This window comes from Zalophus californianus, chromosome 7 (genome assembly GCF_009762305.2).
Source record: "Zalophus californianus isolate mZalCal1 chromosome 7, mZalCal1.pri.v2, whole genome shotgun sequence".
Taxonomy (NCBI): Eukaryota; Metazoa; Chordata; class Mammalia; order Carnivora; family Otariidae; genus Zalophus; species Zalophus californianus.
Window position 1 is genome coordinate 55,070,905 of NC_045601.1, and position 27,278 is coordinate 55,098,182.

General features: G+C 36.4%; 1 protein-coding gene and 1 pseudogene across 1 annotated transcript; both read right to left on the bottom strand.

Annotated features, from left to right (window-relative positions):
* Window positions 1–17,094: 17,094 nt before the first annotated feature.
* Window positions 17,095–17,977, bottom strand: LOC113927777 (annotated as a pseudogene).
* An 8,293-nt stretch (window positions 17,978–26,270) lies between these two features.
* Window positions 26,271–26,677, bottom strand: LOC113927779 (protein S100-A6). Its single transcript, XM_027603923.1, has one exon. It carries the CDS (start codon window positions 26,627–26,629, stop codon window positions 26,357–26,359), a length of 273 nt encoding a protein of 90 aa, XP_027459724.1. The 5' UTR covers window positions 26,630–26,677; the 3' UTR covers window positions 26,271–26,356.
* Window positions 26,678–27,278: the final 601 nt, after the last annotated feature.

Consider the following 27,278-nt stretch of genomic DNA (forward strand, 5'->3'; position numbering starts at 1 on the left):
AGATCTTTAAGATTTACTAGTCATTCAAAAAGCAATGTGGCTGTATTTTGTTTTTATTTTATTTTATTCTTTAAATTTCATTGATTTACTTTATTTTAAAGAGAGAGCACACAAGTGGGGGCCAGGGCGGAAGGAAAGGAGGAGAATCTCAAGGCTCCTTGCACGGAGCCCCAATGCAAGGCTTGACTTCACGGCCCTGAGATCATGACCTGAGCCAAAACAAAGAGTTGGATGCTTAACTGACTGAGCCACCCAGGCGTCACATAATGTGGCTGTATTTTAAGCAAAGCGAAACAAACAAAACAAAACAAAGCAAAACAAACAAAAACACAGAACCAGGAATATTTGACTTAAAAAAAAATAGAATAACAAGGAGTTCACATGTGTGTACCTCAATTTCCTAAAGTATAGAATGAGTGATTGGATTAGCCAACCAAATTCTCTTCCAGTTCTGATGCCACATGGCTTTCTATGAGTCAACAGAACCAAAATGGCCAAGCATTAGCTACTCTAAGGAAGCATTGCTCAAAGAGCCCAGATTTGCTAAAAACAAAACAAAATACCCAAATGAGTTGAACACTTATGTCCACACAAACACCTGTGTACAAATGTTTATAGCAAATTTATTCATAACTGACAAAATTTGGAAGCAACCAACTTTGTCCTTTAGGGCATCCAGGCAACGGAATATTATTCAGCACTAAAAGAAAATGAGCTATGGGGCGCCTGGGTGGCTCAGTCGTTAAGCATCTGCCTTCTGCTCAGGTCATGATCCCAGGGTCCTGGGATCAAGTCCCACATTGGGCTCCCTGCTCGGCGGGGAGCCTGCTTCTCCCTCTCCCACTCCCCCTGCTTGTGCTCCTGCTCTTGCTATCTCTCTTTCTCTGTCAAATAAATAAATAAAATCTTAAAAAAAAAAAAGAATTACCTTTAAAAAAAAAAAGAAAATGAGCTATGAAGCCATGAAAAGACATGGAGGAAACTTAGATGCATATTACTAAGTGAAAGAAAATAATTCAAAAAAGCTGCATACTGTATCATTGCAAATATGTGACATCCCAGAAAAGGCAAAACTTCAAAGAAGTAAAAAGATCAGTGGTTGCAGGGGTTAGGGGTTAGGAGTTATAGGGGAGGGAGGACTCAATGGAGCATAAAATGAAACTATTCTGTATGATACTGTGATGGTGAGTACATGTTATTAAACATTTGTCAACCCTATTGTTTCACCAAAAGTGACCATTATGTAAACTATAGACTTTGGGCATTAATTATATGTCAGTGTAGGTTTATCAATTACAACAAATGTACTACTGTCATACAGGATGTTGCTAGCTGGGGAGGTTGTTACAGGGTATGTGTGGGAGGTTGTCAGGATATATGAGAACTCTCTGTATTTTCTACTCAGTTTTGCTATGAACCTAAAACTCCTCTAAAAAATGAAGCTTATTAATTAAAGAAATAAATAAAACATAAAGTGGCATTAACTCACATTTTTCTTTTTTTAATTTTATTTTATTATGTTATGTTAATCACCATACATTACATCATTAGTTTTTGCTGTAGTGTTCCATGATTCATTGTTTGCATATAACACCCAGTGCTCCATGCAGTACGTGCCCTCCTTAATACCCATCAGCAGGCTAACCCATCCCCCCACCCCCTCCCCTCTAGAACCCTCCGTTTGTTTCTCAGAGTCCATAGTCTCTCATGGTTCGTCTCCCCCTCCCATTTCCTCCCCCTTCATTTTTCCCTTCCTACTATTTTCTTCTTCTTCTTTTTTTTTTAACATATAATGTATTGTTTATTTCAGAGGTACAAGTCTGTGATTCATCAATCTTACACAATTCACAGCGCTCACCATAGCACATACCGTCCCCAATGTCTATCACCCAGCCACCCCATCGCTCCCACCCCCCACCACTCCAAGCAACCCTCAGTTTATTTCCTGAGATTAAGAATTCCTCATATCAATGAGATCATATGATACATGTCTTTCTCTGATTGACTTATTTCACTTAGTTCCATCCATGTCGTTGCAAATGGCAAGATTTCAGGGTCTTTCTTTATCCATTCATCTTTTAATGGACATCTTGGCTCTTTCCATAGTTTGGCTATTGTGGACATTGCTGTTATAAACATTGGGGTGCACGTACCCCTTTGGATCACTACACTTGTATCTTTGGGGTAAATACCCAGTAGTACAATTGCTGGGTTATACCCACATTTCTTTCTTTCTTTCTTTCTTTTTTCTTTCTTTTTCTTTTTTCTTTCTTTTTCTCTTTTTCTTTCTTTCTTTCTTTCTTTCTTTTTTCTTTCTTTCTTTTCTTTTCTTTCTTTCTTCTTTCTTTCTTTCTTTCTTTCTTTCTTTCTTTCTTTCTTTCTTTCTTTCTTTCTTTCTTTCTTTCTTCTTTCTTTCTTTCTTTCTTTCTTTCTTTTCTTTCTTTCTTTCTTTCTTTCTTTCTTTCTTTCTTTCTTTCTTTCTTTCTTTCTTTCTTTCTTTCTTTCTTTCAGTTTCAGGGGTAGAATTTAGTGATTCATCAGTTGCATATATCACCCAGTGCTCATTCCATCAAGTACCCTCCTTAAGGCCATCACTCAATTATCCCTCCCCCCACAGCTTCCCCTCCAACAGCCTTGTTTGTTTCCTAGAGTTCAGCATCTTTTATGGTTTGCCTTCCTCTCAATTTTAATCTTGTTTTATTTTTCCTTCCCTTCCCCTGTGTTCATCTGTTTCTTAAATTCCATGGTATTTGGTATTTGTCTTTCTCTGATTGACTTATTTCACTTAGCATAATACCCTCTAGTTCCATCCACCTTGGTGCAAATGGCAAGATTTCATTCTGTTTGATGGCTGAGTAATATTCCATTGTATATATAAATTATATCTTCTTTATCCATTCATCTGTCCATGGACATCTGGGCTTTTTCCATATTTTGACTGTTGTGGACATTGCTGCTATAAACATTGGGGTGCAGGTGCCCCTTCAAATCACTATTTTTGTATACTTTGGATACTTAGTAGTGCAATTGCTAGGTCGTAGGGTAGCTCTATATTTAACTTTTTTGAGGAAACTCCATACTGTTTTCCAGAGTGGCTGCACCAGTTTGCATTCCCACCAACAGTGTAAGAGGGTTCCTCTTTCTCCACATCCTTGCCAACATCTGTCGTTTCCTGAGTTGTTAATTTTAGCCATTCTGACCTGTATGAGGTGGTATCCCATTGTGGTTTTGATTTGTATTTCCTTGATGCCAAGTGATGTTGAGCATTTTTTCATGTGTCTATTGGCCATTTGGATGTCTTCTTTGGAGAAATATCTGTTCATGTCTTCTGCCCATTTCTTGACTGGATTTTTTGTTTTTTAGGTGTTGAGTTTGATAAGCTCTTTATAAACTTTAGATACTAGCCCTTTATCTGATATATCATGTGCAAATATCTTCTCCCATTCCGTAGGTTGCCTTTTAGTTTTGTTGACTGTTTCCTTTGCCGTGCAAAAGCTTTTTATCTTGATGAAGTCCCAATAGTTCACATTTGCTTTTGTTACCCTTCCCTTGAAGACATGTCTAGCAAGAAGTTGCTGCAGCCAAGGTCAAAGAGATTGCTGCCTGTGTTCTCTTCTAGGATTTTGATGGATTTCTGTCTCACATTTAGGTCTTTTATCCATTTTGAGTCTATTTTTGTGTGTGGTGTAAGGAAATGGTCCCGTTTCATTCTTCTGCATGTGGCTGTTCAATTTTCCCAACACCATTTGTTGAAGAGACTGTCTTTTCTCCATTGGACACTCTTTCCTGCTTTGTCAAAGATAAGTTGACCATAGAGTTGAGGGTCCATTGCTAGGCTCTCTTTTCTGTTCCATTGATCTGTGTGTCTGTTTTTGTGCCAGTACCATACTGTCTTGATGATTACAGCTTTGTAATAGAGCTTGAAGTCCAGAATTGTGATGCCTCCAGCTTTGGTTTTCTTTTTCAACATTCCTTTGGCTGTTTGGGTCTTTTCTGGTTCCATAGACATTTTAGAATTGTTTGTTCCAACTATTTTGATAGGGATTGCACTGAATGCATAGATTGCTTTGGGAGCATAGACATAATAATATTTTTTCTTTCAATCCATGAGCATGGAATGTTTTTCCAATTCTTTGTGTCTTCGTCAATTTCTTTCATGAATGTTCTATAGTTTTCAGAGTACAGATCCTTTACCTGTTTGGTTAGGTTTATTCCTAGGTATCTTATAGTTTTTGATGCAATTGTAAATGGAATTGATTCCTTGATTTCTCTTTCTTCTGCCTCATTGTTAGTGTATAGAAATGCAACTGACTCTGTGCATTGATTTTATATCCTGCAATGTTGCTGAATTCCTGTATCAGTTCTAGCAATTTTTGGGTGGAGTCTTTTGGGCTTTCTACAAGAGTATCATGTCATCTACGAAGAGTGAAAGTTTGGCTTCTTCTTTGTCGATTTGGATGCCTTTTATTTCTTTTTTGTTGTCTGATTGCTTAGGCTAGGACTTCCACTACTATGTTGAACAACAGTGGTGAGAGTGTACATTCCGGTCATGTTGCTGACCTCAGGGGAAAAGTTCTCAGTTTTCCCCATTGACGATGATATTCACTGTGTAGTACATGCTTCTTGAGAAATAATTACATATTAGGTAAAATAATTTGTTATAGTCCATGTTAAAATTAAGGCTGTTTGTGCATCACAAAGGGCAATGTAGCCTGACCATCTTTAGCCAAATGTTTTCATGAAACTTATGTGAAAGAAATCAAGGAAGCCAGATATTAACTGAATTCAAGCCCAAGTTTTTAAAAACTTCCAACCATTTCTCTCAAACTGGGAGGTTAAAGATGAACCATTGTCTGATATCCAGAAGTCTTATATGAAGAAGTAGCAATCCTCTTGTTTGAGAAATACATGTTGAACTTTGAGCATGACTGTCTTTGAAGTAGAAATTATCTGAATTTGGTTCTTGGCTTATAATGCTTATGATGAAAACATGGTGGAACAGGGAATGAATTTTTAAGACTTTTACTTACTTTCAAGAATAATGTTGACCTGTTCCATTTTCTGTTGGCCACATCCACTCTTCTCTGAGATGAATTCTTTCAGTTGTAATCCAGTGGATTTGTAATACAGAGTTTTAGTCTCTGTCTCCAGTTGTGTCAGATTTCTTAAGATTTAATGGAAGATAGATGAGTTTATTTTTTTACCACTTCACTTTTATCCATTTAAATGAGAGTTGTGAGCATGAAGAACAGTGTTTTGAGAGTAATCAATTCAAGAGTGATCAATATTCGAAGTATTTTTTAAGTGTATAGCATCATGATGCCCTCTAGTGGCTAACCCACAAGAAAAGTGCCTCAAAAATCCCTCAGAAAATAGAAATTCTTCCTTTCTATGGATGGAATAGTGCATCTATTAAAGTACACTGTTCTCTTTGATTCCTTTAATAAAAGCAGTGGGGTTTTATGTTCAGTTGCCATTGCCTTATTACCTTAGTACCTCAAAGATCAAAACATGTTAAATTAATAATAATTATGGTGGCAAAAACATTATAACCATCTACGTAAGGCCAATGGATAGATGTGGTCCACTACATTGGGTTTATTATCTTAGAGTAAAGGAATAAACCTCTGAGGACACTGAGAAAATTCTTCTGGGATTGACTGATTTGTCACTGTTAGTCTTTTTCCATCATTGAAATGGCTGCATTGGATTTCTAGGCAGGTAGCAGCACTATTGGAAAAAACAAAACAAAACAAAAACAAAAAGTAGAGCCAACTGAAAAGAAATCAGAAAATTGATCATTGACCCTATTATTTGGTAAATGACTTACAGGAATTATTTTTTACATTCTTCACTTTCCAAGAGCAGCCATTAGACTCGTGTGTGTGTGTTATGTAAAAGATGTTTTATAAGCCTGAATAAACATTTAATAAAATTGGCCAAGGTCTTAAAATTGTGTCTTCTAAGCTTTAGATAGTTTCAAGTAATTAAAAACAAAAATGCTTATAAATTGTTGAGTTGTACATTTTCCTTTATTCTGTTGAGGCTAACCTTGTTATTTAGATACATTTAAAAACATCTTTTAAATGATTTCTTCGGATAACAAGTCACAAGCTTCACATTGTCATATTCTTCACTGATAAATCTATGGTTTTTCAGATAGATAAAGTTCCATGACAATAGATCCCTTTAAAAGAAAACATTCTTTATAATAAATCTGTTATATGACCTGACAGACATTGGTCTATGATAGCAGTGCTTTTTGGAAAGTAACTGAAGCATTTTCTCCATAATAAACTCAACAAATATTTTTATTAGTCTCCCTCCATGCACCTGCCAGTCTGTATAATAAAGTTAACTAATTGTTGACAGGTGGCACTGAGGAGAAAGCCTGAAAAACTTATTGCAACATACAGCTTAATAGACCTTATGTCCTGCCATTAAGTAGTAAGTACTTTTCAACTTTCTTTCCCTTTTCCCACATCAAGCATTCTAACCTCTAACCATCCTCACAAGGAAAGAATGATAATAATAATAACAACAGTAACAACAGCAATAATAAATCCCAAACAATCCACCAAAACAAAACAGTGCATCCCTCAACCCCCCAAAAAGGAAAGATCTGGGGCTGGCATTAGGAATGATAAAATGGGAGAGTTGTCTGAAGGTGAAATCTCTCTTACCCTTCAACTCTTTGTTTCCCTAATTTGTAATTTATTCCTGACAGTGGTTTCCTTTTCTCTCCAGGTCCATAAGACTGAACATTATTTCCAGCAATATATCCATCCTCATAAAATTATCCTCTCATGAAATTATTTGTCAGATTCACAGGTTTGTTATAATGGACTTTTATCTACTGTCCACTGAGCCTGTTCTTTTTCCTCTTTCAACCCTGCAGATTCTAAAGCTAATGTATTCAGCGATCTGCAGCTCTTCCTTTCACTTTCTAAAGGCAATGTGATCTCACCCAATTCTTTGAGTATTAAATCTACAAATAATTGAGTCTTGCATACACTAGATTCAGATGCCTTGGGTTTATAGGATTCTTAGAGAAGCCTAATCACTTTCAAGTGATCAGAGGGACACCTGAGCCTGCTTTTCTGAGCCTACATCAGAGTCTTGTCTGTTTCACTAGGTTAATCTTGGTTCTGACCCTGCCTTCCCACTATCCTCCAATTGGCCAGGAGCCAAGACTAGGCTGGCGTTCCTGGGATCCTTCAAGGGAGGAATTAATTAATCTGCCTGGAGATTAATCCAAACTAGAGATGGTAAATTTCTTCAAATTTTGCAACCATGGCATAGGGGCTTGCAGGGGCAGGGTGGAGTCTGGAACGGGCCTTTTTTTAATCTTCTTCCTGAAAAGGGACCTAAAATATATGCAAAACATTTTGAGTTGTCTTTACCAAATGAAAACGTTTAAAAGGAAAAGACACAAATATATAGCATAATTTGGTTTGCCCTAAACTGGTCAAATCAGGGTACTAATTTGCAAAGGTGTAACTTATACCCACAAACTAGTTTTCTAATTATATTGACTTTTAAGGGTGTATAGTTTTAATTTCAATGGAGTTACAGTGAATCATATTTTAAAGTATCTAAAGTGATTATAGGTTTTAGGGAGAACCAAGCAGAGAACAGAAGCGACTATTAATAGTAGAATGAAATAATGAAGCAATATTCTGATCTTAATGTCCTCCACGGTGTCAAGTTGACTCTTATTTTCAGAAAAGATTTTGAGAAATAAAAGGTGTTGGGGGAAAATATTCAGCACATAATTCCCGAGTGTCTGTTTTGTGTCCTGAGTTTTTTAAATAAACACCATTAAAATTTCCTCATTTATTGTTTTCACTTTGAACATGTCAACATACTTTTATTTACCTTGCTTTTAAATATTATCAGATTGGAAATTTTTTTCTAAATTGACTAAGCATTTGTATTTCTTCTTTTTGTCAGTTGCTCAAGTATACCCGTGTGTGTGTGTGTGTGTGTGTGTGTGTGTTTTAATTGTGATATTTGTCATTTTCTTACTGATTTATAAGATTTCTGTATATTAAGTCTACTAACCTCTGGCATTTACTCTGCAAATAATTTCCCCTGGTTTATTGTCTTTCAATTTTTTACATGGAGTTTCTTTTAAGTACAGAAAAAAAATTTATAGTCATACTTATCAGCCTTTTCGTTTATATTTTTGTCTTTGATGTCATGCATTGAAAAGTTTTTCTCTCCTAAGACCATATAGCCACTTATACTTTATACCAGTATAATTATAATTTTAATTTTTGCATTTCAATCTTTAGGCCATCTGGGATTAATTTTGATGTCTGTATGTTATAGTAATTTAACTTTATATATTCTCTCTTTGGTTAGCTGGTAGTCTTAACCAGAAGTTGAGTAATCCATTTTTCCTTTGGCTTGAATGCCAGCTCATCATGCATTAATATTTTATATATTTTATTTATTTATTTTTAAGATTTTATTTATTTATTTGAGAGGGGAGAGAGAGAGAGAGTGTGTGTGTGTGCACAAGCAGGGGGAAGGAGCAAAGAGAGAAAGAAGCAGGCTCCCCACGGAGCAGGGAGCCCAATTACACAGTGAGGCTCCATCCCAGGACCTGGGATCATGACCTGAGCCAAAGGCAGATGCTTAACTGACTGAGCCACCCAGGCGCCACAGTATTTGATATCTTTTAAAAACTGTTTATGTAACACTATTAATGTCCCTGTATAAAATAAAAATGTAGCATTCTTTGATTTCCTCTTTCTCCCTACTCAGTTGACTTACTTCCCTAATTTTTGTTATGCTCTAATAATCATTTATTTATGCTCTTACTCTTGACATTTACATTAAGTTTACTAAATTTTTTTGACTTTGTTCTTTTTATTAATCTCTGGTTTGTATTTTCAATTAAAAATATCAGAAAGGATAAATGATTTCTTGCCTTTCTTTATCCTTATATCCCCAAGAATAATCTTGCTATTGATTTCATACCTTAGAAACAGTAGGAATGAGCCCAGAATTTGGGGATTTACTGTCAAAAGGATGAAGACAATGATAACTGGAAAGTTTTCCTTTCCTAAGAAACTGGTTTTGATTATTTATCTACATGAGGCTTGTGGGATTTTTCTTTTCCTTTGAAACTCAAAATGTTGACCCAGTTAAGTCATTTCATTATAAACTTTTAAAATCTAAAAATCTAAATTCTAAATCTACCTGTGGTTCAGGTCAAAGTTCTCCTATAGATTTTTATGTTAGCTTTTTGTCTATTTGCTGTATTTTCTTCTGGAATTCAACCTATGTATTTGGTGTATATTATAACATATAAAACTTTTTCTGGACTACTTTTCATATCTTTTTTCTTTCATCTTATTAATCTCTGCATAACTGAGTTATAGAGTAACTTTTCTTCTAATTTTTTGACAATTTTTTCTGTTGTTTGCAGCTTATTGGTACTTCTGGGCTTCCAGCAACTTAAAGATTTATTTCCAGTTCCTATTGCAGTGCTTGGCCCAAGAAAGATAATGAAGAAAAGTGTATTGAATTATATTGCAATAAAATTGCTCAAATATACGATGTTAAAAATTATTAGACATAATTTTCAGTGACAGTAGTAAGTATATCTTGGTGTAAAATAACAAGATAGAAGCTAGATTAGCTGTCTTTTCAGAAATTATGATATCATGTACAAGAATTTTAGCCTAGAACCTCTAATACTATTCAGTAATGTTAAAATCAAGCCCAACCCAACCCCAGCCCCCAGGCACACAATTGTAGTAGGAGTAAAAAGATATGTATCAAAGTATTGAAATAATGACTAATATTTGCTGAGGCTTCCTGGTGGGAAGGACCAAGCCAAGGGCTCTACACAAATAATCTCATTTAATCTTCTCTACAGTGTTGATAGGCCTTGTATTTGCTGATGAAGGAACTGAAATTTAGAAGGTCATTGCAAAAGGACATACAGCTACTAAGTAGCTGAGCTAGGATTTGAACCCAGATTTAGTTAATCCCAAAGTCTATGATCTAACGATTAAACTAGCCTGGACAGCTTTTTCTTTTTTCCGGTCTTCCCGATGCTGAGGTTCAGTAACACTGTACTATTTCTTGGCTCTATATACATAATGCTTTTTTTTTTTTTTTTTAACTTTTCAGAACTCTGATTTGGTTGCATAGAATCTGAATCTTTAAGATTATAGGCCACAGGGGGTGCCTGGGTGGCTCAGTCGGTTGGGCATTTGACTCTTGATTTCAGCTCAGGTCATGGTCTCGGGGTTGTGGTTTTGGGCCCCACCTTAGGCTCTGCGCTCAGCACAGACTGCTTTAGATTCTTTCTCCCTCTCCTGCTGCCCTTCCCCCCACTTGCTCTGCTCACGCGCTCCTTCTCTCTCTAAATAAAATCTTAAAAAAAAAAAAGATTATAGGCCACAAAAGTGGGAGCTTTAACCTAGATCTTAAACTAGTAAAGCCAAAGTCATAATCCTATCTTCATTTTATTTGCTTTTATTCACATAATTAAAGGCCATTGTTTGAAATGGCTACGAAGAAGCAGAAGTGGGACATGGCTCCTACCCACAAGAGAGTTATAGTTTGGTTTTACAGGACAATATAGAAAGAGACATCACTTCATACCACTCTTTTTAAAACAATTGGTTTGAGGGCACCTGGGTGGCTCAGTCGGTTGAGCTTCCAACTCTTGGTTTCGGCTCAGGTCATGATCTCAGGATCATGGGATCACAACTGCTTTAAGAAGTGGCAGTGATAACAGAGATTATGAAAAGGATGAAAAAGAAAGCAGTATGGTGTATTAATTTAATTCCATTCTTGTGTGGTTGGTTTATCTTTAATTTATTCCAAGAGACCAGTTGGGCAATTATGGTGGTCCTAAACATTCCTCTTGAAAATAATTTAATAGTCATCCTAGGAATCTCCTATATTGTCTTACACCTTATTGAGAAGTGTATTCATTTTTTTCAAAATGTTTCTGGCCAAATCTAAACCCCATGTCATCTGCGGTAACCTCATTCATAACCGAGAATAATGAATCTGTCTTCTCCATGACATGGTGCACCTGGGCTGCTGCTTTGCCTGTTCTCCGGACTGACCATGCCCAGGTTTTTCATCTGTTCTCATAGGGTTTCATTTCCAAACCTTTTATTAACTTGGTTGCCCTCCTCTGAACTCCTTCCAGTTAGCTAGAAAGCAAAGTCTATCCAATAATATCATGTCATCATGGAGACCATGGAGGTCACATCCTGGCTAGGAGGTAACTGGGTAGCCCCACAGGCATGAAATTTTTTCTTCATGCCTAAGGTAGTTGTGAATGTGCTGGGTCTCCTGCCCAGGCATACCCTGAGCATGCAACAAGTGGGGTGCGGTCAGCAGGCAGGTACCCACATATTCAGGGGAAGAGTCGTTGCTTATTCGAGCAGCACTAATCAGTTCAATTTCTCTTTGTGGCTACTTTGAACTGCAGCCTTCTTCCTAATTCAAAACACCAAAGCTGGGTGATAACTAACAATTATTGAGTGCTTATGATGTGCTAGGCATTGTGCCAAATGCTCAACATTTGTGAACTCATTTAATCTCTACAATAACCCTATACATGAGGCTATTACCTTCATTTTACAGATGCGGAAATGGAGAGTTATACTGAGCCCAGGTCACATGGTTAGGAAGTGATGCGGCAGAAATTTGAACTCCTGGATTGGACTATAAAGCTCATGCCTTTAACTATAACCTTTAATTGTTTGAACACTCAAGAGGAACAGGCTAGAAAACATTGGACAAGGAAATTGGGAAAGGCATGTGCCTTTTTAAAAGGCAGAGTCTTACAACTTGTGTAGCATGGAAAAATGATTTCATGGCAAAAAAATAGGAAAAATAATTTATGCAAATTTCCCTTCCTGGAGATTAAAAATGAATATTCTATACTGAAGGCTCTAAGAAATCTTGATGTTTCGGGGCGCCTGGGTGTCTCAGTCAGTTAAGCGTCTGCCTTCGGCTCAGGTCATGATCCCAGGGTCCTGGGTTGGAGCCCCGCATCGGGCTCCTTGCTCAGCCTGCTTCTCCCTCTCCCTCTGCTTCTCCTCTGCTTGTGCTCTCTCGCTCACAAAGAAACCTTGATGTGAAGAAACCTATTTAACCCACATTCCCTAAGTATATTTTAACAGAGAACACCTCCACTTCACTAAGTGTGCAAAAATATACAGTAGACTTAAGTACTTGTTAAGGTGATACACTAAGCTATACATAAACCTCCCAACATCAAAATAATCTTGCAAAAAATACATTATTACTTCAATTTTTCAGGAAAGGAACTGACTCCCAGAGAGGTTTACCTCTCCAAAGGCTGTCCATGGGTAAATTACTGACGAGAGGTCTTATTCCAATTTTGTATGATTTTAATGTCCTTATGTTGCTTCTGCACTTAAAATATTTATTTTCCCCCACCTATGCCCTAAATTAAAATTCAGTTTTGAAAGTTATTATTGCCTCATCTTGTTTTTAGATGACTTGGTCATGTGAAGGCAGCATAATGAAGAGGGAAGAGCGCCAGCTCTGTTCTAGAAAACTTAGGCTGGGTCAGATTATCACCTCTGCTACCTACAGTTTGACTTTTCCATGAAAGTTGCTTAATCTCTCTGAGACTTTTTTTTTCTTCCAGTTTTTTTGAGATATATTCGACATATATAACGTTGTATAAGTTCTAGATGTACAACATAATTATTTGATATTTCTATATATTGCAAAATGATCACCACAGTAAGTTTAGTTACCATCCATCACTTCACATGGTTACAACATTGTTTTTCTGTGATGAGAACTTTTAAGGTGTGCTCCCTTAGCAACTTCCAAAAATATGATACAGTGTTGTTAACTTGAGTCACCATGCTTGTACATTACATCTGCAAGCCTTATTTGTTTTATAACTGATTCTTTCATAACCTTCCCTAATCCTACCTCTCACCTCTGGCAACCGCTAATCTGATCTGTTTCTATGAGTTTGGTTTCTTTAGATTCCACACATAAGTGAGGTCATATGGTCTTGTCTTTGTCTGACTTATCTCACTTAGCATAACGTCCTCAAGATCCATCCATTTGTGGCAAGTGGCAGGATTTCCTTCTTTTTTATGGTCTGAGGTTATTTTCTTTTCTCTGAAGTAGACATTCATTATGTGAATGGCTTATTAACTGTTTTCTGTTCTCCCATAGTATGTTAAATCCATATTTCATTCTAACAAAGCAAACAAAACAAGTGGCTTTATTTGGAACTCAAAAGATAGAACCTTAGGTCAGACTATAGTTTTCAAGTTTTACAAAAATTTTGGAGGTGTCCAAGAAATACTAATGTACTTTTCCATATTCTTATTTTATTAAAGTATCTTATTTAGAATTGTCTTTTTTAAAAAAAAAAGATTTGTTGTTTGTATTTTAGATGCAAGAAAACTAATCTATTTTATGTATACATTTCAATACTTTTTTTTACATTTCGTTAGTTGATGTATAGTTGACACACAATGTTACATCACTTTCATGTATACAACATAGTGATTCAACAACTCTGTACATTATGCTCACCACAAGTGTAGCTACCATCTGTCACCAGAGAATGATACTATAATACCATTGACTGTATTTCTTATGCTATGAAATCCCCATGACTTATTCATTCCATAACTGGAAGCCTGTACCCACCCCTTTTTAGGATTTATTTATTTATGAGAGAGAGAGAGCAGGTGAGCGTGGGGTGGGGAGGGGCAGAGGGAAAGTGAGAGAGAGAATCTCAATCAGACTCCATGCCCAGCGCAGAGCCTGAGGCGGGGCTCAATCTCATGACCCTGAGATCATGACCTGAGCCAAAACCAAGAGTCAAACGTTTAACTGACTGAGCCACATAGGTGTCCCTGTACCTCCAATTTTTGACAAATGTGTATAATTGTGTATTCACCATTACAATCAGGTTATAGAACATTATCACCTCAAAAATATTCCTTTTTGCATTCATTACTCTTCCCCCATCCCAGCTCCTGCAAACCACTGATCTGCTTTTGTCACTATAATTTTGCCTTTTCTAGGATGTTATATAAATGGAATCATACAGTAAATAATCTTTGTGTCTGATTTCTTAAATTTAGAAGTCTCAATTTAGAACTTAGGCTTTTAGATTCTCTTATGGCTCATGCTTTTGGTGTCATACTTAAGACATTTTTTACTAACGCAAGATGACAACGATTTTTTCCCAGGAGTTTTATAGTATTTGTACTTACTTACTGATTTGAGATACATTTAAAAATATATTTTAAAAATATTTTATTTATTTATTTATTTATTTATTTATTTAGAGTCAGGGAAGGGGCAGAAGGAGAGGGAGAGAGCAAATCTCAAGCAGACTCCCCACTGAGTGCGGAGCCCAACTTGGGGCTTGGTCCCATAACCCTGAGATCATGCTGTGAGCTGAAATCAAAAGTTGGACGGTCAACCGGGTCACGCAGGTGCCCCAATTTAGGATACATTTAATAATTAATTTTTGTCGGTGATATAAAATATGGAATGGGTTTATAGTTTTGCCTATGGATGTCCATTTTTTTTTCCAGAATCATTTGTTGGAAAGACTACTCTTTCCTGATTGGTTTATCTCAGATCATGTTGAAAATCAATTGATGATATATGTGCAGATTTCTTTATGGGCTCTCTATCCAATAGAAGCAATATATGTCCATCCTTACACTATAAGCTGCATGTTTTCTGTATATGTCCCTTATTAGGATCAGAGAGTTTTATTTCTAAATTACTGAAAGTTTTTATAACAAATGGGTGTTAAATTTCCTAGGTTTGTGTGTAGGTGTATGTGTGGGTCTTGAGAGGACTGTGTAATATATCCTTTTTCTTCCCAGATTTATTGAGGTATAATTGATATACAGAAACCTGCACAAAATTAATATATGCAATTTGATGAGTTTGGACATATGTATACACTTGGGTTACCATCACCACAATCAAGGTAATAACATGTTCATCATTTCCAAAAGTTTTCTTGTGTCTCATATTTTGTTTTGTGGTAAGAACACTTAACATGAGATCTATACTCTTAACAAATTTTTAACAGTACAGTATCTTACTGTTAATGCCAGGCACCATGTTCTACAGCAGATCTCTGGAACTTACTTCTCCTGTATAACTGTAACTAAACATCCATTGAGCAACTCACTACATCCCCCTCTAGTGATCCTTCAATATAGTCTGCTAATTCACTGAATTTACACTGAGTTTCCAAAATTAAACAAATCTTGAATTCTTGAAATGACTAACACTTAGACTTGGTACATTATCATAATATTCTGTGATTTTTTTCTTATACTATCTTTAGTATTGGAACAGGGTAATAATGATCTTAGAAATAAGTTGAAAGGAATTCCATCCTCTTCTATTTTCTAGGAGTTTACATAGAATTAGTATTATTTCTTCTTTAAATGTTTAGTAGAATTAACTATTGAAGCTAGACATAAAGTCCTCTTCAGGGGAGATTTTTTTTAAACTACAAATTCAGTATCTTTAATAGATGTTCAGATGATTTATTTCTCTTTTTCCATTTTTTTGAGTGAGCTTTAACAGTTCATGTCTTTCAAAAAATTTTCAAATAAATTTAAAATCAGAATATTTTAAATTAAAGACATTTTTAAAATTTAAATTTAAAGACATTGAATTTGTGAAGAGAACTTTATGTCCAGCTTCAAGAATTAATTCTACTTAACATTTAAGGAAGAAATAATACTAATTCTAAATTGTGAATTTATTGGAAGAAGATGTTCATAGTATTCCCAATTATCTATTTGATGTCAGTAGGATCTCTAGTAATATGTCTGTCTGGCTAGATCAGAGACTGGAAAACTTTTTTCTCTAAGATGTCAGATAATAACTATTTTAGGCTTCTTCCTTCTCATTGCCACCCTCCACCTCTTCTTGAATATCTTTTAAAAATGTAAAAAGTATTTGTAGCTTGCAGACTATACAAAATCAGATTACAGACTAGACTTGGTCCATTGGCCATAGTTTACCAACACTTAGGCAAGAGTTTTATCAATTTTGTTAATAATTTCAAAGAATCATGTTTTGTTTTTATTGATTTTTCTCTATTGTTTTACTGTTTTTTTTGTATCACTGATTTTTGCTCTGGTCCTTATTTTTTTTCTTTTGTTTACTTGGTGCTTTATTTACTCTTCTTTTTCTAGTTTCTTAATGTAGACACTTAGATCATCTGTTTGAAATCTTTGTTCTTTTCTAATATAAGTAGCTAATGCTTGCAATAACTTCTAAGCATTGTTAGTTGCATCCCACAACTTTTGATATATTGTGGTTTTTGTTTTTATTTAACCTCAAGATATTTTCCTATTTCACTCATGAGTTCTTCTTTGACCCGTGGTTTGTTTGAAGTATACTGATTGACTTCCAAATATTTGTAGGTTTTCCATAGAGCTATCTATTATTGCTTTCAAATATAATATCACTGTGGTCAAAGAACAAACTTTTTATGATTTTAATTGATTTAAAGTTATTAGAATTATTTTCTGACTCAGAATATGTCCTTTCGTGGTAAATATTTCATGTGCACTTGAAAAGAATATGTAGCCTACTGTTGTTAGGTAGAGTGTTTTATAAATGTTAATTAGGTCAAAATTTTGGTAGTTATTCACATCTTTTATATTTTTATTGTTTTCTGTATTCTTATTCTTATTCTCTCAACTATTAAAAGAGAAGCTGTTGAACTCTCCAACTATAATTGTGGATTTTTTTTTATTTCTCCCCTCAGTTATATCAGTTTTGTTTCATATGTATTATATTGTTTCAGTATTTAGTATTTTGAAGCTGTCTTATTAAGTGCATATACATTTAGTATTGTTATGTCCTATAGATAGATTTACCCCTCATTGTGAAATTACCTTCTTCATCCCTGGTACTATTCCTTGCTCTAAAATCTACTTTTTAGTGTATTAATATAGCCACTCTAGCTAGCTAGCTAGCTTTCTTTCTTTCGTTCTTGAAACTGTTTATTTTCTGTCAACCTTCTTTCCATTTTGTTTGCCTTTGTGGAAGAGCAACTTAAGACCACTCAGTGGTTGTTCCTAAGCATTCAGTGGCCTGAGCAGTTGGAGCTGCAGGCCAGTCTTTAGTGGCTGGCTGAGTGCTCCAGTCTTCAGTAGGGAACTGCTGAAAGGCACAGAGGGCACCTGCACGCCTTCAGACCAGTCTGTGACTTCAGGTGGAGTAGCAGTGAACTCAGGAGCTGGAGCTGTCCATTCATCTTGAAACTTCTCCTTGGTCATAGCCTTTCAGCATTGGCCTGCTCTTACTTTGTAATTTCTTCAGGATCTCTGTAGAAGTAGAGATCACCCATGACCTCCCATGGGTATTCAGGGGAAATGGGGCCACACATGCACAGAACTTCCTGGGCCAGCATCCACCACATCAGACCTACTGAATGAGCTCCCTTGTTGTAGCAAGGGATAATGATGTCCACATAGCGCAGAGGAGAGTCTGTGTTACCCAGAGCAACGGTAGGCAGGTTAACATAAGATGCCTCTGTGAGAGGCTGGTGGTCCACCCTGGGACCAGTAATCACCAGAAGTCTTGGCTCCCAGAAGGCTGCCTGGATCTGGGTTAGGGAAGTTTCCAGGAGTGAAGCAACCAGCAATAGGAGTGGCTCCAGGAGCAGCAAACTTCAGCATACCTCGCTGGCCAGTATTCCTGGAGGATATGACACTGACATCAGCTGGGTTTTCAATGGCAATATTGGCACGAGCTGTCAGCGGAAGGTTCTCCCAGGTTCTCTTCAGATTTATGATGTAGATACCATCACTTTGCCTTTTATAGAGGTACTGTTCCATTTGGAAGTCAAGGTTGGTACACATAAGTAGGTTCCTCCTGCAAGGAATTTGAGGACATCCTCCTCCCTTATTTCTAGGACATCAAGGGCTCAGGACATTGTGAAAGTTTCTCTTTAAGTTACGACAGGGATGCAGAACAATGTTGTATGGACCTCTCTCTGGGTAGCACGGAAAGTCCAGTTTTGGTTTGATTAGTGTTTTTATAGTGTATCTTTTCCCATCCATTAACTTTAATATTATCTATGTCTTAATATTTTTGTGCCTTATAGATGGCATATAATTGAGTCTCGCTTTTTTTTTTATCTTACCTGCAATCACTGCCTTTTAAGTTTGTGTAGATCATGATATTTAATATAATTAGCAATATCACTGGATTTAAATTCAACATATCACTATTTATTTTCCATTTTCCCATCTGCTTTTTGTTTTTTTTGACTGACTTCTTTTAGGTTAATTTCATTTTTATTTAAATTCCATTTTACCTCCACTACTGGCTTGTTAGCTATACCTCTTTGTTTTACTATCTTAGTGGTTACTCCAGGATTTATAACATACATTTTAAAATTATTACTGTCTAGCTTCAATGCACATATAGTATAAAACTCATAACAGAACACTTCCATTTACCTACCTCTATGTTATTGTTCTCATACATTTCACTTTTCATATATAGGTGACCCTTTAACAGTGCAAGGATTAGGGGCACTGACCCTCTGCATAGTCCAAAATTCATGTATAACTTTTATTCCCCCCAAAATTAACTCCTGAAACCTACTGTTAACCGGAAGCCTTATTGATAATGTAAACAATCAATTAACACATAGATCGTATGCTGAGTGTGTTATACATTGTATTTTTACAATAAAGTAAGCTAGAGAAAAGAAAAAGTTATTAAGAAAATCATAAGGAAGAGAAAATACATTTACAGGACTCTTACTGTATTTATCAAAAAAAATCTCTATAGAAGTGGACCTGCACACTTCAAACCTGTGTTGTTCAAGGGTCAACTGTACTATAAATTTGAAAATTCATTGTTATTATTTTGCTTTAGTTCATCAATTATCTGTTAAAGAAGTTTAAAACTAAGAAAGTATTTTCTGTTCATGTATTTATCATTTGCAGAGCTCTTCATTCATCTGTGTAGATCCAAATTATCATCTGACATAATTTCCTTTGGCTTGAAAAACTTTCTTCATTTTTGTAGAACAGCTCCTCTAGTAAAATTCTCTAAGGTCTTTTTCTTTTAAATTGAGATGTAATTGACATATAACACTGTAGCAGCTTAAGGTGTATAACATAATGATTCAGTATTTATATACACTGCAAAATAATAACCACAATAAATCTGGTTAACATCCAACATCCTGCATAGTTACACATTTGTTTGAACTTTAAAGATTTGCTCTCTTAGCTACCTCCAAATATACAATACAGTATTATTAACTGCAGTCACCATGTTGTACATTATATCCCCATGACTTACTTATTTTATAACTGAAAGTTTGTACCTTTTCTGTACCTTCACCCATTTCACCTACCTCGAACCCCTACCTCACCCCAAGCACCAATCTGTTTTCTGTATCTATGAACTCAGTTTTTTGTTTGTTTTGTTTTGTTTTTAGATTCCACATATAAATGAGATTACATGATATTCGTCTTTGTCTGCCTTACCATAGTGCCCTCAATGTTCATGCACGTTGTCGGAAAGGACAAGATTTTCTTCTTTTCTTAATGGCTGATAACATTTCATTGTAAATATATATAATACCACATATTTTTTAATCCATCTATCAAAGGACACTTAAGTTGCTTCCATATAAGTTAGTGATTTCATTTCCTTTGGATAAATACCCACAAGTGGAATTGCTGGATCATATGGTAGTTCTATTTTTAATTTTTTGAGGAAATGCCATAGTGTTTTCCATAGTAGCTGCACCAGTTTACATTCCCAGCAACAGTGCACCTGGGTTTCTTTTTTCCACATCATCACTAACACTTGTTATTTCTTACCTTTAAAAAAAAAAAGATTTTATTTTTTTATTTGAGACAGACAGAGAGAGAGTGCACGAGAGAGAGAGAGAGAAAGAGCACACAAGGGGGGTGGGTGGGCCTAGGGAGGGGCAGAGGGAGAGGAAGAAGCAGACTCCCACAGAGCAGGGAGCCTGATGTGGGGCTCGACCCCAGGACCCTGAGATCATGACCTGAGCCAAAGTCAGACTCTTAACTGACTGAGCCACCCAGGCACCCCTCTCACCTTTTTGATAATAGCTATTCTAATGTATGAGATGATGTCTCATTGTGGTTTTGATTTGCATGTCGCTGATGATTAGTGATGTCAAGCACCTTTTCATGTACCTGCCGTTGACCACCTGTACGTCTTCTTTGGAAAATGTCTTTTCAGATCCTCTGCCCATTTTTTAATCAGTTTTTTTTTGTTTGTGTTTGTTTGTTTTGCTATTGAGTTATATGAGTTCCTTATATATTTTAAATACTGCTTATCTGATATATGATTTGAAAATATTTTCTCCCATTCAGGAGGTTGCCTTTTCATTTTGTGGATGGTTTCCTGTGATGGGCAGAAGCCTTTTAGTTTGAGGTAGTTCCACATATTTATTTTTGCTTTTGTTGTCTTTGCTTTTGGTGTCAAATCCAAACAAACATTGCCAAGACCTATGTCAAGGAGCTTACTGCCTATGTTTTCCTCTTGAAGTTTTCTGGTTGCAGGTCTTCTGTTCAAATCTTTAATCCATATTGAGTTAATTTCTGTGTTTGGTATAAGAGAGCGGTCCAGTTTCATTCTTTTGCATGTGGCTGTCCAGTTTTCCCAACATTATTTATTGAAGAGACTGTCTTTTCATCATTGTATATTCTTGCCTCCTTTGCATAAATTAATTGACCATAGAAGTGTGAGTTTATTTCTGGCCTCTCTGTTCTGTTCTATTGATCTATGTGTCTGTTTTTGTGCCAGTACCATACTGTTGTGATTATTATACCTTCATAATGTAGTCTAAAGTCAGGAAGCATAGTGTCTCCACCTTTGTTCTTTGTACTTTTGTTGTTATTAGCTAATCATATTAACTGGTATCTTCAGATATAGAAATTGAAGTCCAAAGTATAAGTTCAGTAAGGAGAGAGTGACAAAGTATTCTTTCCCTCATTCATTCCTTCATTCAGAAAATATATAGGGAATGTTTATGTGTACATTTTTAGGTCCTGAGATACACAAGTAAAAAAGGCAGGAAATTCTCTATCCTCATGGCACATTGGTTCTGGTCGGGGGAGATATACATACATGCATACAAATAAATTAATTAATTTAAAAAACAGTTGCAAATGGTGGTAAGAGCTATAGAGAAAACGGGGAAAGGAAGTTGCTACTTTTATAGGTAATTCAGTGAAGGCCTCTTTGAGGAGGTGATATCTGAGCAGTGGTTTGAGCCAACTCATTCCTGGATGATGGAAGAGACAGAACTGTAAAGATCTAAGCAGAAGGAAATATCAAGGATAACAGCCCTAGAGCAGAATGAACTTAATGTGCTTAAGGAATAACAAGCAAACCAGGGCAGGTGGAGCATAGTGAGGAGGAAGGAGAGTAGAAGGCAATGAAGTGTGAGATGAACAGGGGCCAGAACGTGTAAGATTTGGTAGTGCTGGCGAGGAGTTTGTGTTTTCATTCAAGTGAGAGGGAGGTTATTGGGAGGTTTGGAGCAGGAGATTTACACTGGCTATTGTATGACAGATAGATGCTACGGTGGAAAGAATGGAAGGTGGGAGGTGGAGAGCTTTAGAATAGATCAATCCAGAAAAATAAAACTTTTTGCATACAAAGTTAACAAGCATTTGAAAGAAGAGAAGGGGAAGAGATGGGCCAAGGAAAGGAAGACTGAGCAATTAGTCAGAAGACTGGAACTCCTGGCAAAAAGTATTTGCTGAGAAATAGTAACTAGTGAGATTCCTGGTGTCAGTAAGTCTGAGACATTTTAAAACAAGTCGGTCCACTAGTCAATTTTAAGTTATCTGTGGTTCAAGGGTGTAAGCTCCCTCTACTATTCCAAGTTTTATTTAATACTTGCTGCACATACCCTACTGCATTGGTGGTACTTTGAAGATAAAAAGGCCAGTATAAGACCACACAGCATGGGATAAGGAGAGCATACAGAATATGGCAAGATGATTCACACGATAAACTAATCCAGTGGATTCGAGAGTAGGAAACCATCAGTGATGAACAAAAATGGAAATTCCTCCAAGATGCTCAGGAGGGATGTGTATGAACACTGGCTTTCCCAGGACATAGGTGATGGTGGTTTGAGCCAACTCATTTGAAGCCTGAAGGGCAGGATGACCTAGTTGATTCCAGGTCACACATTTAACTAAAGAACAAAGAGACAGAATACAGTTTTATGGTGTGATTAGGTCAGTAGCATAAATCTTTAGGCTCATCTTTCCCAATCAGATGTTTTTCCCACTGGTTACTTCTATTAATAATTCATTTATGTAGGGGCACCTGGGTGGCTCAGTCGTTAAGCGTCTGCCTTCGGCTCAGGTCATGATCCCGGGGTCCTGGGATTGAGCCCTTCATCGGGCTTCCTGCTCGGCGGGGAGTCTGCTTCTCCCTCTCCCACTCCCCCTGCTTGTGTTCCCTCTCTCGCTGTGTCTCTCTCTGTCAAATAAATAAAATCTTTCAAAAAAAAAATAATTCATTTATACATTCGTTTGGCAAATATATACTCAGCACCTACTCTGTGCCAGATATTGTGTTGAGAGCTGAGGATATAGCAGTAAATAGCATATAAAACATAACAGCTATGCCAGTTGGTAACTGACCCCACTCCAGCCTTCAGAATGGCTAGACTTTGGCTCAGTGAGACACAAGGACACCCATGCTGGGGCATTTGAGGGGAAAGAAGCTGTATCCCTCTTCTGTAGGAATTTCTTATCTCCTTCATGTGGGGAGCCATTAGCTGCTCAAAACAAACTTAGCTATTATCATTATTACTGCACATTATTTATCTTTTCCTTAACTTTTTGATTTCCCTTACTATGTCTTATGTGAACTAAATTTCTAAAATAGTTTCCTTACGTAGTCAGATCTTTTGTAATTTACTCTGATACACAGCTTGCAATAACAAAATTTTTGGTGTATGATTAAATTATTTCCTGAAAAGGTCAAAATCTGTTCTAGAACAGAGTATTTTCTAAACATTTAAACAGAAAAAAAAAGGAAATGTAACAAACACTTTGGAAAATTGTTTGGCAGTATTGATCAAAGTTGAATAGACACATAACTTATAACCTAGGAATTTTACTCTCAGTATATACCCAGCAGATACAAAGAGTGCTATTTGTATGATTTCATTTACATAAAGCTTGAAAACTGGCAAAGCTCAGGAGACTGACTACCTGGGGGATTAGAACGACCAGAAGGGAACAAGAGGAAGTTTGGGGAGCTGGTCATGTTCTGTTTCTTTACCTGGTTACATTGATATGTTCACATTGTTAAAATTCATTGAGATGTATATTTAAGATTTACGTACTTATCTTTATGGATATTATATTTGAATGAAAAGGTTTTTTTTTAAATTTAAATTCAATCAGCCACCATACAGTACATCATTATTTTCAGATGTAGAGTTCAGTAATTCATCAGTTGCATATAACACCCAGTGTTCATCACATCACTTGCCCTCCTTAATGCCTGTCACCCAGTTTACTTTAAAAAGTAGAGGCAAAATGCATTTTGTTATTCTCCCTGGAGTTCATAATTCACTATTTTGAAATACTTTGGATTCTCAATGAATATTTGGTGATGATTGCTGTCACTTTAATTACAATTTTTCCTTTTATCATCCTCCTTGGGGGATAATTTTTCAGCAAATATATGTTGGAAATTCTTAAAAAGAAAAAAAAAAACTAACCAAGCAAAGTGGTTCTAATCCAGCATAATATTTAACTATTATTACAAAAAAGGATATATATCACTGAATTCTCATGCAGACAGAATTTACAAGTTATATTGAGCTAGACATTTGTTTTTTTTTTTTGAAGTTAAAATTTCAAGCTTTTATCTTTCAACAGGACTCTCTCTCGCTACAGTTATCTATAAATATAAAAAATAGTTTTCTCTCAAATATTTCTTGAATCTGTCCTATCATCTGATCTCAGCTCTCCTTGCTCTGGGGCAGGTTCTAATTATTCTTTCCTAGAACTCTGCAATAGCCTGATAATTTGTCACAACCTGACCCCAGTCTTGCTCCCTCAAAACAGCCCTTATCTAGCCTCTGAAGTGACACATCTTACAACAATCTGATTATTATATTCCTTTCCTTCAAACCATCTCAGTTAATGGAAACTCCATCCTTGGAGTTCTCTAGCCAAACACTTTTGTCTCATCCCTGACTCCTTTCTTATCTGTCAGAAAAATCCAATTAACTCTATTTTCAAAACATAATCCAAAATCTGTTCATTTAATGTCACTAACATCATTACCATCTCTGTCAGAGCACCATCATTTCTTGCCTAGACTATATACTGCAAAGGCCTGCAAACTAACCTCCTTGCTGCCATTCTTGTCTCCCTACAGTCTTGATGTAGCACCTTGGTGGAGCATATTTGATGTAGCACCAGAATGATTTAAACACACACACACAAACACACACATCAGTTTATGGTACTTCTATGCTTCACAACCCCCAGTGGCTCCCACTTGCACTCAGAGAAAGATCTGAAGCCCTTGTGTAGCCCTATAAGAACTTTGCCCCCTGTTAGCTCTCTGACTTTATCTCCTGCCTACTCTATGGTTTCTGTGGTGTTCTATGAACACACCAGGCACATTTATTACTTAGGTCTTTCACATTGGCTATTCCCTCTGCCTGGAATACTCTTCCTCAGATATCCATAAACCTCATTCTATTACTTACTTCCAGGGTTTGGTCAGATGTCCCTTTTCTCATAAGACTTACCTGCACAGGCTGACTTACGCTGAAGACCAGTTGGATGGTGAAGGAAGAAAAACCGGAAGTGGGGGGAAGGAAAGAAAGACATGGTTTCCAATTTCAGGGAATTCGAATATCTTGAGCATTGCAGACAGTAAATAGACAATTGCAATGCAGTATAATAAATGCTGTGAAAGAATTAAAAAATATAATTCTAAACTTAGAAGAAAGGCAGGGGTAGGACATAAAAATTTGAAAATAAACTGCAGGTAGATGGGTATTTATGGAAATATAGAGAACGGGAAGAGAAGAGGATTCAGGATAGAACACAAGGGAACAGTCAAAAATATAACTGAAAATTCAGGCAGGAATCCTACTTAGGAAGCCTTTACATATAGACTTTCAAGAAGAAGGGAGCTGATCTGAATATAGGTATTAGGTTTGGTAATTAGCTCACTAATGACCTTGATGTAGAACATTTCAAGGGAATATTAAAGAAATCAAGCAGTTGGCAGTGGATTAGGGTCTGGTTGAGGTCATAGAAATGAAATTGGTGGGTGTGATCTATATAAATAATTCCTTCAAGAAGTTTGTCAAGAAGGGAAGAAGGAAGGTGGAATGAATAAGGAGGAATTTAATCTTTATACAAGGCAATGGTACAAAGGGAGGGAAGAAAGTTTGAGAAAATTTCTATGCGATTGAAGGGGAGTTCTCCATCCTTAAGGGAAAGATCCTAGGGTTATAGAATTCTAGGATAGCTAGAGAAAAACTGGCAAATAAGAACATAGATAGCTACATCTCAGGAAAATGAAACCAGCCTGGCTGTGTAGGAAACATAGGATTGGATGACTATACCCAACTGGCATCTTTAATTGTACAAAGGAAAAATAAAAATAAAGAATGACTCTATTTAGGGACCCAAGAGATATTTTCAGAGTATGTCTTATAATCAACATAATATTAGTAACTGGGAAACACATTCCCTTTGGATGTGGTCAGTATTGGGGGAGGACATAAGTTCCATTTTCCAGAATGCTCACATTTATTATTTTAGGGACTTTAATCATATCAACTCTTTGGCTTTATCTGCAAAATTGAAGATTTCTAATTTTTAAAAATATATCTTAATTTGGAAACCACTACAATTCCATAATAATTTAAATTTTATTTTTTTGAGTCTTCTCTCATAGCTTCATCTCTACTGAATTATGGTGACATAGCTACTTTAGTACAAGGCAATAATTATAATGTCTCTAGTATCTGACTATGCCATTTAAGGATGCAAAGCATATTATGAGTCTTTTTGGCTACAACAGCCCTGATGCCTCTGACAATAGTTAACAAGGCTACTGAAGCTCCCTCCCAGGTAGAAACTGATACATCAGAATCATCACTGCAGTGATGAAGTGGTTCTTAAATTCAACTGATTTCAGATACTTTTTTTTTTTTGACCAAAAAAAGATATTTATTGAAAAGTTACCCACCACTGGAGTTGACCTAGGCAGGCCCGATGGAGGGTGTCTCCACCTTCCTGATTTATTTTCAGCCCTTGAGGGCATCATTGTAGATCAAAGCCAAGGCTCCCAGGAAGGTGACATATTCCTGGAAGTTCACCACCTCGTCCTTGTTTCGGTCCAGGTCGTCCATCAGCTTTGCGATGTCAGCATCCTGCAGCTTCGCACCAATGGTGAGCTCTTTCTGGATCAGCTCCTTCAGCTCCTTCTTGCTCAGAGTGTTCTTGTCACCTTCCCTGCCCGAGTATTTGTGGAAGATGGCCACAAGGAGGCCAATGGCCTGATCCAGGGGGCACTCCATGGCTGGGCACTGGGCTCAGAGCGCTTGGCCGGGAGAGCATCCAGGGACCCTCAGATAACTTTCTTTACTCACTTCCTGCCCTTTAAGACTTGTATTAACTTGGTTTGAACCAGGGGCTAAATTTGGTTTAATTTGTAGAACTCACAAAATTTGTGTTCAAAGTGTGTCTAATAATATTATTGAAAGAGGGGAAGCAAATTACACTTAAACTTCCTTTTGAATTTTTCAGCCATGACCTTAGAAATCATGGAGAAAACCATCACACTGAATATTACTTGTCATTATATGCTATTACATGTTATTACAGGACATTTATTATTTTATATGATGTGTGATGATTAATGAGATTTCTCTCTATAAAATTAGAAAGCAGACATGTGTTTTTGGTAATTCCATCTTTGTGTTTGGTACTGTTTTCATACCATATTTCACTTAATAAGTGCATTGAAAATATGGAGTCAAGTTAGGAATTAGAAGGAAGACTCTCAGACTTTTTATTTAACCCCTAACTATTAAATCTAGGCACAAAACCATAAAAAGAAAACCCTTAAAGGTGAAGATGTGTGTAATAAAAATATCTCTTTTGCATATTACATATCCTAGGAATGGATTTTAGCACTGCCCCACTTCTGATGGCCTTGTTAGCTAG